This window comes from Tachypleus tridentatus, chromosome 11, assembly GCF_004210375.1.
Source record: "Tachypleus tridentatus isolate NWPU-2018 chromosome 11, ASM421037v1, whole genome shotgun sequence".
NCBI classification, from domain to species: domain Eukaryota; kingdom Metazoa; phylum Arthropoda; class Merostomata; order Xiphosura; family Limulidae; genus Tachypleus; species Tachypleus tridentatus.
This window is the reverse complement of record NC_134835.1, coordinates 74,968,943-74,981,394: the sequence shown is the minus strand read 5'-3', so window position 1 is coordinate 74,981,394 and position 12,452 is coordinate 74,968,943. Positions and strand designations below refer to the sequence as shown.

The window sequence follows — 12,452 nt, the reverse complement described above, 5'->3', positions numbered from 1 at the left end:
CTGGACATTTGTGTGAAAGGTTGTTAAGGTATGTTACACACTTAAAATTTAACACAGATTAACTTAACCTCTTTTCCCTGGCTCTGGATATTTGTATGAAAGGTTGTTAAGGTGTTTACACACTTAAATGTTAACATGGATTAACTTAACATCTTTTCCCTGACTTCTGGACATTTGTATGAAAGGTTATTAAAGTGTGTTGCACACTTAAATTTTAACATGAAAACTTTATAAAATAGATTGTGCAGATAAGTGTGATGTTTTAAACTTACAGAACTTTGGTTCTTCTGATTCCACTGTGCCAATATGTTGTTATGAGTACTAACTAATAAAACAAGTTTTTTCAAGAAATCTTGGTACCAACTACTTGCATTACCATTCTTAGTTGTACAATAATGTTTATCTAATGAAAATACTAGGTTTTATTCCCAGTTAAAAGTCTGTGCTCATAGAAATATGTGTTGTTTAAATATAATTATTAAATTTGTTTGCATTTTATTAATATTGAGGAACACCCTCTTTCTACTTCTCACAATGACCAAAACTACCAACTGTTCAATTAAAGTTTTTATTTTAAATGTCATTTATAAATAGCATTCAAAGACAAAAAATACTGACTTATGACAGTATATATATATTTTATTTGTTTACAGAATTATGATGTTGAGTGTAATAAAGAACACAAAAACTCCAGTGAAGTTCTGGTTCTTAAAAAACTATCTCTCTCCAAATATTAAAGTAAGTACTGGAGTACATCTGCTTGACTGTTTTGTAAACAGAAATCAATAGTAGAAACTAATAAATATTGTGTTTTTTTATAGCAGTCATGCATCAGTGCATTTCTGAGTACTTTTCCATTTTTAAAATGTGTGTGTAGCATGTTATTCTACTAGTGATATTATAAATATGCACATGGAAAAGTTCATAAACTGTGTAATTATTCTTAGTGTAATGAGTGTAATGTTTCTAATCTTGCATAACCATTTAAACCAAAACTTTAGTCTTCTATAACAGTTTGTACTAAAGTTAATTTTATAATGATGGATGAATTTTATTTAATAAATTTTACTTAATTATGGTAAAAATGCTTTAGAATATTGACCTTTCACCTATGACTTATTTCTGGGCAGATTGAATTATATCCTACATTACTCAACATGTTTAGTATGTTGAATAAAGAACAATGCTTCTTGGTAACAGTCATAAGATTTATTAACTTTGTTTATTTTGTGGTTAGCTCTATTTCTGAAATAATCAAGCTTAGCCATATAAATATGCTGTGTCTAGTTTGGGTTTCTTACTAGAAAGAGAAAATAAATGGTAACTTGTCTAACAAATCAATATATGTTTATTACATAATGAAAAACTGTGGCTATACTTCCCTAAACAAAGTCATAAATTGAGTTTCCATAAAATATAGTGGTTTTGTAAGATAAATGTTAAAAGTTGCTATTCTTTTTTCTTTGTTTCTAAGGATTTCTTGCCCTACATGTCTAAAAAGTATGGATTTGAATATGAACTGGTTCAGTATAAGTGGCCTCGCTGGTTGAATCAGCAAACTGAAAAACAGCGTATTATTTGGGGGTGAGTATCGTGCATTCTTTCATTTTTAAAGTATGTTCCATATGAAATTTGTTGAATAAGGTTATTCCTTTTTTGAACATTCTGTAAAGTTTTTCTTGAACATTTATTGATTTATGTATGAACATAAGATATTAAGACCCAGTAATGTTAGAAAGAAAATCAATGTAAGTAACATGGAATAACCTTATGTGAAAATAAATGGAAGTACTGGGTATTTATTATTTAATTGTTGCTCGTCTTCAACTACAAAAAAGTTGGATATAATAATGTTACTTTATGTAAGATAATTGTTGCAGTATGTAAGAATAAGGTTGGTTTTATTCTGGGTGGAGTTCATCGAGAGATACAAGTTAAATAGGTTTTAAATCTGTTACATTAGTAATTTGTTTCATTTTAAATATGTCTAAAAAGTAAGTAGTCATTTGTTATCTAGATATTCACTTGTTCTTCTTTTACAAAGGAATAATTACTAGGTGATTATCTACTTGTATAAAAGGACACATATTACTAGGTAGTTATTTACTTGTATAAAAGTATATGTGTCACAAGGTAAGTATCTACTTGTATATAAGGACACTTGTAGGAACCTGTCCAGTGTCACATGACAATAAACAAATATAATGTCTCTTTTCTTACTGACAGCTAATAATGGAACTACATATCAGTAGAAGTTAGTACTCCTGCTTCTGCCCAGAATGTAAGCTTGTTTCTTTCTTTTCTCCAGATACAAGATTCTGTTCTTAGATGTACTTTTTCCTCTTGATGTGAAGAAAATAATATTTGTAGATGCTGACCAGGTGAGTAAAAAAGACAACTAGTAGAATTCATTCAGAACACTTTCATACAATTGAAATCTGTAATAGAGGTTATATACAAAACATCAAAGGAACTGTTATTACATAGAGCCATATGTTCAGCCTTATGTAAATCTTTACTAAAAGTACTCAGAGTGGAGATGATGCTAGTTCTCTACAATGTTTTAAATGACCCATAAGCACTATTAGATTTTAATCTTTTATAATTTTTTGTTGGACACAACATTGTTCATTTGTGAACATTTATGAACTTCTTATTCATCCTTAGAACTAATCTTTTTCTTTCCGTAATTTTGATTTTTGTAAAGTTATAGTCACTAAAAATAATACAACACAAGAAATTAAATTCTCATTTAAATTTTTTCACATGCTGGTTCATACATTGTTCATTACACACACCTTAATTGAATGTGTAGCACCTCAAAAAAGTACATTACCGTGTTGGACTGTTTATGAGATAATTGGATAAAATGATAGGAAACATACAACAGTAGTAAGCTGATATTTGTGTGTTGGAGCCTTGCATCATCTGGGGGCTGGGGTCCTGGCTGAAGAATTGTTTCATGGTGACAAGAAACCCGCTTGAAGTAAAAATCTATTCTAAAAACAGCTGGTATGGGTATAAAACATTAATTAAAATAAAGTACAGAACAAAATTTTAACCTTCTTCGGTCATCTTGAAGTCATCTGAAGATGACCTGTGAAGGTTGAAATGTTGTTCTATACTTTATTTTCATTGAGAAATTATTTATACTTGCACTTTCAAATCATGCTTCCAAATTGCAGCACTTCTAGTGTCTAGCAATTGATTCAGACTCATGGAGGTTTGTCACTTTCTGTTGTAAGCAGAAAAGGTTTTGATGTCCCTTGAGAAAAGTCAATTTTCACTGTCAATAACAATTTTACCTTCCATCAGTTATATTCATTTTCCATGGTGAAAGATTAAAATGTTTCAGAAATAACCATGTACAGATTGAGACAACACAGTAGTTGCCTCAAATTCATATTTATAAGAAAGCTTGTAATTAGAGTTCATAGAAGTTATCTGTATTTGTTTTTAGCTTTTGAGGTTTTGAAATTATGTCAAATTTGCTCATTTTAACTACAACCTAAAACTGTGCTATTCTGTTTGCAAATTATATATTTAGAAGAAACAAGCAGTAGAACTTGGTAAGATTTAACAACTGATGTTTATCTAAATGAAAGGGGAATTGTACAGTGAAAACTATATTTTTCAGTGTTAAAAATTAGATCCAGCATTTGTGGTTTTTGTAGAATATTTTATAAGTTGTACTGCATGATTAGATAATGTTATTGTTTATGGAATAGAAATTTTAATTTGAAATATAACATATATGCTCAAGTTTTTTTCACTTGTAAATTGGGATCTTTAAAACTTCATTGCATAAAACCTGACTGCAATATTTCAGGTTGTAAGAGCTGATTTGAAAGAACTCCGGGATTTGGATCTTGGAAGAGCTCCATATGGCTATACCCCTTTCTGTGAGAGTAGAAGGGACATGGATGGATACAGGTAGGTTTTGTTTGTGTGCTTCCTGTAAGTTTAAGAATGTGTATATACATATTTCTAATTAGTTTTCAAATGACAATGAAAAATGTCAAAATGTTAAAAATATAAGTAATGAATTTAGGAACTTGTACTGATTCATGACAGTTATACAGTTCTTCATACATATGTATTTAGCTTTGGTTATGATGGATTATTGGACAAAATAACAAGTTATATATATCCTTTTTATGGAGGAAGAAGCCTTTATGAAAAATTTATTTAGAGTGTATTATATTATAACAGTATTTTTGTCAAGTTTGTTTTAAATAGCTGTTAGATAACTACCATAACCAAATTTGCATTAAATATTAAATAATTTGTTTAAAAGTCTGTGAATGTTTATGTTGTAAAAATGTGCATAATTTAGAAGAACCATATTTACTTGCCTGGTAAGAACAAAAATGTTTCATGACAGAAAACACTGAAATTATAAAAATTGTATGAGTGTGAGATGTGAAACACTCTTTCATAAACTTGCTGTTGCTTAAAGGTATTGTAATTTTATAGACACTTTGTGACAGTGCATATCTGACAGAAACTAGGATTTCAGAAGTTAGAAACCAAAGATCAACTTTATTTCTGAGTGAATAGACTCAAAAGTTTGTTACGTATAGAGAAGAATAATTACATGAATTTTAAACATCATGTGATTAATACATGTAGAGAAGAGTACATGAAAGTTAAAAATCTGAATATAATACTAATGTTTTGTAGCATACCATTTTAGGAAGTTTATTTTCTTATCTGTCTTTTTACTGTTACAAGGCACTAGATGAAAAAAAGGCTTTTTACCTAAAAAGTAGAAGTCATTAGGTTAACAGCTACATACAAATTCAAATACTATTTAGAATTAGTGTTGTCATAAACATATTTATTGTATTTTACCAAAGGTAATGTATATAATATCAACATGTTTTATAAAACTGTAGATTTTGGAAGAGTGGATATTGGGCTAGTCACCTAGGAAATCGAAAATATCATATTAGGTATGTTTGAAATGAAAAGTGTAGGATGTGTTTCATAGGAATAATCTCATAGATAAAGGTAATTTTCAGAACATTTTCAAGGCTATTCAAACCATATCTAGTCATCAAATTTAGTGATAATTGTATCATAACTTTATTATAGTAATAGTAAAATGATTTGTAAGAATAACATATTTTTAAGACTGCTTGTACTTTTTAGATTTTTTTTTTACAAACAAATCTCCACACACAGGCTTGATCATTTTTGTCAACCTTGTAAATATCATGTAACCATAAAACTGTATATACTATAACTTTTATTGTAGTAAATGTATCATCACAAAATTTGGCAAGATTTTAGTTAAAATTACAACTCTTTTTTTTTTTGCCCACAAAAATCAAACTGTTGAATTATTTTTTTACTAAAAATTTGTTCAGAATTGGAGAATACTGTTATGAGAATAGTTTTCTCATCATTTTTGAATGAGTAGCTCAACCTGCTTTGTAATGCAGAACTTCTTGAAGTGTAATAACCATGAACAACAAGAAAAACAGTTAAAAGATGTTTCTATTAACTACATATTACAAGGTGCATATGTCATGATTTCTCTGCACTACTCATCAGGGTTGTTTCTAAAAATAAAGGAAATAATACATCAGATTAATACAGTCAAACAAATATGATTGAAAATAAGTAAGTTGAAAGAAGAAATGTGGCCCCTGATTCAGCTATTTCTGTTCCCAAAGAACTATATGGGCATACTGTGAAATGGTCTTTAGACTAAATCCAGTAATATGTGATTTTGTGAACTTTTATTAAAAAAATATTTACAATAAATAAATTGAATATAATACTCTTGATATTTCATCAGATTTCCTAATTTTTAGGAAAGCAAAAACATAGTAATAAAAGGGTTAATATTAATGTCATCCCTTGTAGATATAATTTTTTACTACCTTTCCTTTATGGTATAAATATTAATTCCTTAAATCTTTATTTTAGTAATTTTTCTTCAAGTTGTTTGGTGTCTTCATGTGTAATTTCATATAGATGTTCTTCACACAAACTCATTTAAAAATGTGTAATTATTTTTAATTCATTTTACACCAGTATGATTAATTTCATATCAGCTCTTTTTATTTTGCATAGAAAAAAAAATATTTGTTTTGTTTTTTTAACAGTGCTCTTTATGTGGTAGACTTAAAAAAATTCAGAAGGATTGCAGCTGGAGATAGACTCCGTGGCCAGTACCAAGGTTTAAGTCAGGATCCAAACAGTTTGTCTAATTTGGATCAGGTAAAGCTGCATTTGAGTTCAAATGTTATCTTTCTTAAGGTGTTAATATAAATATGACTGATACAAAGTCTTACTTAAATAGAATTAACTGAAGCTACATTTGATTGTAAGCTAAACTCAGGGGTAACTTAAACAGTCTGATTACTGAAGCACAGAAGGTTTTGAAATTGTTCAAAAGTAATTTTTTGAACTATTGAAGATATCCTTCTTCAAAATAATTACATTTTTTTCAGCTTTACATTCATAGAAAGATGCTGCTTAGAACATTTTGTAAAATAGTGTTTGGTGTAATATTCTATAGATTTTGCTAATTTTATGCAAAGTTCATCAATGATTATTAAACATGTTTGTAGATATAATAGTTAACTATATTCTGTGATCATATTAAAGATGGTTTCAAATTGTTTGTTTCATTGCTTTGTTTGTGTGGTACTTTTATATCCTGGAATGTAACTGTCTCACTGTTTAAACATGACTAGTTCTAAATTTTAGACTAGAATCCAACCAAATTAACTGAAATAGATTGGCCAGAGATATGGTTGATAATAAATACATTAAAGATCTCCAAGGGGATAATGTTTTATGTAGTTTCATTGAAGGTTTTCATTATCTTTAAAAGTATGTGGATGATATTACTGAAATTGGCATGTAATCCTGTTAGTGTGGGGCAGAGCTTAAGCCAACATCTTGCCTTTAAGGCTGATCTGAGAAGTTTTAAAAATGAAAACTATTAGAAATACCATTTCTTGTGTTTTCTAACATATTGTAAAACAACAATATGAACATAAATGAGTACATGAAAAGTAAAAAACAAGTTTGCATTTACATTATATATTTTGCATGTTTTAGCATTTTTTGCAGTAGGAGTGTAACATGCCAGTTGTTTTAACACATTTTGTGTAAACATTGTGCCTTTGTTCCCTCTGTTGGTCTGATGATGCCTCTGAACCATACCTTATAGTTTTTACTGTTCTTTTTTTTTTGTTTGTTTGTTAATATAGGAGGATGAATAAATGCTGAGATCCTATAGTGTATTAAAGTTGAATTATTATTGTATGTTAAAAGTGACAAAATATTTTATAACTATAACATACATGTGATGATTATTCCAAAGGACTTGCCCAACAACATGATCCATCAAGTCAACATTAAATCTCTACCACAGGAGTGGCTGTGGTGTGAAACCTGGTGTGATGATGAGTCAAAACAGTATGCAAAGACAATTGATTTGGTAAGGCTGTCAATAAATACTTTTATGAAAGAGCTTAACAAGGTGTAATAAAGAAATATTTACATGTGGAAGGTTATTCAGATGTTCACACATAAATAATTCAAGAATAGGGAAGGTGTAGGAAAATAATTATGTGTTACACAAGTGGGTCTAACATGTGACAGTATGATGAAGGGTCATTCAAATAACATCCTTGAAACATTATTAGTATGCATCATACACCCAAAATGTCAATATTAAATTTAACATTGTAAACCAAATATTATCAAAATTGCTTTCCAAGAATAACAGTCATAAGGGAACCCTTTCCATGCATACATAGTTGTACCACATAAAATTTAAATCTCACTGTTGCAAAGTCTGTTACACAAACCTAAGTTTGAGGTACAAGATAAATTATATTACATAAACAAATTATTGCACCTTTGAAAGGCCCAAAAGGTTGGAAAAATTAAAAGTTAAAAAAAAAAAAAAAAAATATTATGCTACAGAGTAACTTAAGACTGGTTTTTAACCAGTAGTCCGTCACAACGACAAGTCCATAAGATTTCATGGAAACAAAATGTGGCAGAATGTTTATATGTAAATCATAGTAGTTGTTCATAGTACTTGCATTTTAGTGACTTGCAACAGTTTAGGGAGGCAGAGATTTGGTCCGATTGCATGGAAAGTATCCAGGTTGCTGTCAGATTGTATGTAGAACAGTTCTTAAATGACTCTAATCCTTCATGTTCAGTGATAGGAAATGTGTATCAGTGACTAAATACGAGGTCTGTTCAAAAAATACGCGGACTGACATCATAAAACAAAACATACTTTATTTAGAAGTTACAGGTCTGGGACCCCTTCAAAGTACTCTCCTCCCCAATGCACACACTTATCCCAATGGTGTTTCCACTTGTTAGCCTTTGTGGAAACAGTCACTGAAACAGTCCACGCTTCTTTGTAATGTCCTCCAGCTCCTTCGTCGCATTTGTATTAATCTCGGGAATCGTCTCAAATCTTCTTCCTTTCAAGGATCTTTTGAGTTTGGGGAACAAGAAAAAATCGCGAGGAGCAAGGTCAGGTGAGTAGGGGGGTGGGGAAGAACAGTGATCGAGTGTTTGGCCAAAAACTCATGAGTTCTGAGGGCTGAATGGGCTGGAGCGTTGTCATGACGGAAAAACCAGTCGCCACTCCTCCACATTTCTGGCCTTTTGCGACAGATAGCGTCCCTCAGACGTTTCAGAACTTCAGTGTAGTAAGTCTGGTTCACTGTGGAGCCTTCAGGGAGTTACTCGTGGTGAATAACACCCTTAGCATCGAAGAAAACTGTCAGCATCACCTTGATCTTGGATCGAACTTGGCGAGCTTTTTTGGGTCTGGGGATGTTTCACCCATCCATTGGGATTGGACCTTGGACCATGATTCATCACCTGTTATTCAATGTCATAACCATAAGCCCATGATTCATCACCTGATTATGATCCTTGACAATTTTGAAGTTTTCATCTTCTTCTGAACGATCAAGCAGTTCTTGAAACTGACAAACCTAAGGACTCGCAGATTTTCCAAGTTTAACACAAAATTTCACAGCAAGTCGTTGTTCTTCAGGTCATTCATTCTGAAATCCGCCAAACGAAAAAATCGCACTTCACTTAAAATCGCGTAGCTAATACACAAATGAAGATATCTGCAATCGGGAAATGATGTCGTAATCAGCTGATCTGTGCGAATCTAGCGACACCAAGCGGATTCCCTTGGAACCAACTGGAGCCGTTCAATTCAAACAGTCCACGTATTTTTTTGAACAGACCTCATAGTACAGATTCATTTACTATGTAGACAGAACAAGAACACCAACCAGTATTGACAAAAAAGCTATTATGTTATGATATTTTCACCTTCACTTATTCTTGTAACTGTTGTTTTTTGTGGCAGTTTTTGGTTTAATTTGTTATTGTTCATACATTAGCAGTTGATATTTTTGGCATATGATGCATATTAATTAGTTTCAAAGGTCATGACCTTGAAATTGACCTTCAGTTACCTCACTAACCTTTTTATAGAGTATACTCACAACACACCAATCTGTACTTGGCAATATTTTCATACATTTCTCCATTTCTGACTTATCTATCTGTCAGTGGCCTTCTGGATCATCTGGTATACTAAACTGAAAAAGACATTATTTATTTTGTTCTTGATTGATATAACGATACTATGAAAATCTAAATAGTCTCCTAAAATAATTTTTATTTAATGATGATTTATATAATATTTTAATGATTTGTCTTATAAATTGAATGTGTTTCAAACAAGTCATACAAATTGCATACTTGATAAGTATAATAAACTTTTAAATGACTTTACATTTAAGACATCTTCTGTTTGTGCAACACCACATCAAGTTGAAGACCTCGTAGCAAACCTATTAAACTTGCTTTTCAGAAGCTTGTAATATTTATATTTACAGAGATATAATTTTTTTCTCTTCATTCAAAATATAAAATTCAGTTTATGGTTATAACTGTCATACATATGACCTTTATTGTGGTCAGTGACACATGCACTGTGGAAGTAAAACTTTGGGATACACTACAGATAACTACACATATCCTTACATTTCACTTTCGGCTATCTGTCTGATGATGTCATCTGAAAGATTGATATGTGAACTTTGCAAGTTAAGTGAAGGTAAGTGTCACAGAGGGATCCATGACTATCTGATTGAGAGATGTGCGGGAGTTTAGATAGTGAGTTTTGAAATGAATATTCTCGATTACAAGGTAAGAAAGATTATTCCGAAGAAGATTCAAAAACAAATGTTTTCAAAATATGTACTCATATTTGGTCCTATAGGAATTAATCATTTATAATATAGCATCTCCACACGATAAAGAGTGCACTAAGAGCAGCCTGTGTTTCAGTCAGTTTCAACCATGATCTCTCAAATGTAACTATTATATTAAAGGTTTGGTAGCTTAAAGATGTTATAAATAGTTAGGTTAGGTTAGATGTTACTATTTATAAATGTTTTGTTATTAGCATATTTTCTCCCATATAAATAATATTATAAATAATTCCTTATTGACATCATCCATCCCATATTAGTATTCTTTATAAATACGTATTCAAGTTATCAAACGTGTTTATAAACACATTTGACAACTTTATTTTAGTATGTTTTTTTATGAGTAACATCTTGTAGCTTTCAGTCATTTAACAATAATACCATGTAACAAAATTTTTACTTTTTCTTGTTCCTGGGTAGAAAGTGTTATTTCCCAATTGCTTATGTCTAAAGTAAATGGAAAAGACCAATTTTTCTCTTGAAATTTTACTTTTGTGACCTGGGAGCATATAACAAAAACATGATGGGAGACTATATTTGGGGGCTGATATGTGAAAGCAATTTATATTATAGTTGCAAATCTCGAGAAACTGCTCACTTCTAAACATTTTTGTATAACTTTAGTATAAATACATGTAAATTTTGATTCATATATTGTTTAATTCAGACCTTATCTAAATGAAAATGTGCAAATTTGCTTGTTTTTACATAGAAAATAGGTTAATTTCTAAATTTCTGTACATTTTCTGTACTTTTACAACATAAGCAATTAAGAAATAACACTTACTACCCAGGAACAAAATTTGTGTTACATAGTGTAATATTTATAAATATTACATCATTACCTAACTCTTAGTGCCACAGTTTATAATTTCTATTGTATTATTAGTTGCTGCTGTTTGTTTTGGTGGAAAACAGTGTAGTTAACTAGTTCAGCCATATCACAGACAGATGAAGCCCTGAACAATGAGAAACTGTTGTCCAGAAATTTTGTAGTAGTGTTAATTATATTTCATCATTATTTATATATGTTTTCCATTGATATTACTCTGCATTACAGCTGTAACACAGCCATTTTAGTGTTGTTATCCTCTCTGAATACCAGCTGTTCTTATTTATTCTCCAGTGTAATAATCCCAAAACAAAAGAATCAAAATTAGTGAGTGCAAGAAGAATTATTCCAGAATGGTCTGACTATGATGATGAAATTAAACAATTATTTGAAGCCTACCTAGAGGAAAAGCAACTAAATGAAACACAACTACTTCATAAAACGGGTAGGTTTAAAATGGATATATAGCCAGGGATGTTTATCAGGGAGGTTCCTGATTATTTGTTTAATAGATTCTTCAGTAAACCTTAAACTGCATTTAGGTTAATTATCAAAAACTTCCTAACAAATGGATCATTTTCGCTAGTGTGAATTACCCAGTAAAATTGAATATTATTTCGTTAATTTTTACCATGGATATCAATCTAATGATGAACTGGTTTGATATAATGTTTAATCTTTTTTACATTAGTTTTGATTATTTATAATTTTGTTATTCTAGAAACAAGTCATAGTCACGTGGAGTTATGATATTGGCCTCTTCCATGGAAAAAGATGTACATTTACTCTGTGAAAGCTCCTCTATCTTATTGTGGAGAAGTTTGAATAAAGTGTTTTTAGAGATTTTCTTTGCATTTTCCTGAATCATGGTTTACATCAATAAAAACTATATACAACTTGGTTTTCAGTTTTATTTACAGTTTGGTTTGCAGTTGTTGAATTTCTGTTTAAGTTATTTGATAGATGAAGACTTCCCATTTTATAATCAGAAAGGCATATTGTGATTACTGCATATATCTGATCTTCGATTAACAATCTAAAAAATCTTTATCTTAATAGTGTTTGAAATTGTCAAAAATATATGATTTCTGAACTTCAAAATAAACGGTATACCTAACCATATGATTGTAGATTAAGTAAAAATGGTAAATAAAATAAGTTAACCTGTTGCCTCAAAAACTTGTAGGCAAGTAGTGTATAAATGGAACAATTAAAAAAGACAAAAACCAAAGAACAGCTTTCATTTTATCATTGTCAACCAGATTGACAAAGAAGGGTTGGGGTGGTTTGCTTTCAAGGTAAGTAATAGACTTTCAAAATACCAA

The 12,452-nt window shown here is 30.4% G+C and overlaps 1 protein-coding gene across 8 annotated transcripts in view; it reads left to right on the top strand.

The window, feature by feature from the left end:
• Uggt (UDP-glucose-glycoprotein glucosyltransferase) overlaps positions 1-12,247 on the top strand; it is a 93,601-nt gene extending 81,354 nt beyond the window's left edge. For all 8 annotated transcript variants that reach the window (XM_076468025.1, XM_076468021.1, XM_076468026.1 and 5 more), the window contains 9 exons: positions 654-738; positions 1,475-1,584; positions 2,309-2,381; positions 3,830-3,933; positions 4,899-4,955; positions 6,117-6,231; positions 7,346-7,462; positions 11,422-11,572; positions 11,849-12,247. In XM_076468025.1, the coding sequence (XP_076324140.1) occupies positions 654-738; positions 1,475-1,584; positions 2,309-2,381; positions 3,830-3,933; positions 4,899-4,955; positions 6,117-6,231; positions 7,346-7,462; positions 11,422-11,572; positions 11,849-11,877 (841 nt within the window). In that variant the 3' untranslated portion in view covers positions 11,878-12,247. The remainder of the gene's footprint in view (positions 1-653; positions 739-1,474; positions 1,585-2,308; positions 2,382-3,829; positions 3,934-4,898; positions 4,956-6,116; positions 6,232-7,345; positions 7,463-11,421; positions 11,573-11,848) is intronic.
• Positions 12,248-12,452: the final 205 nt, after the last annotated feature.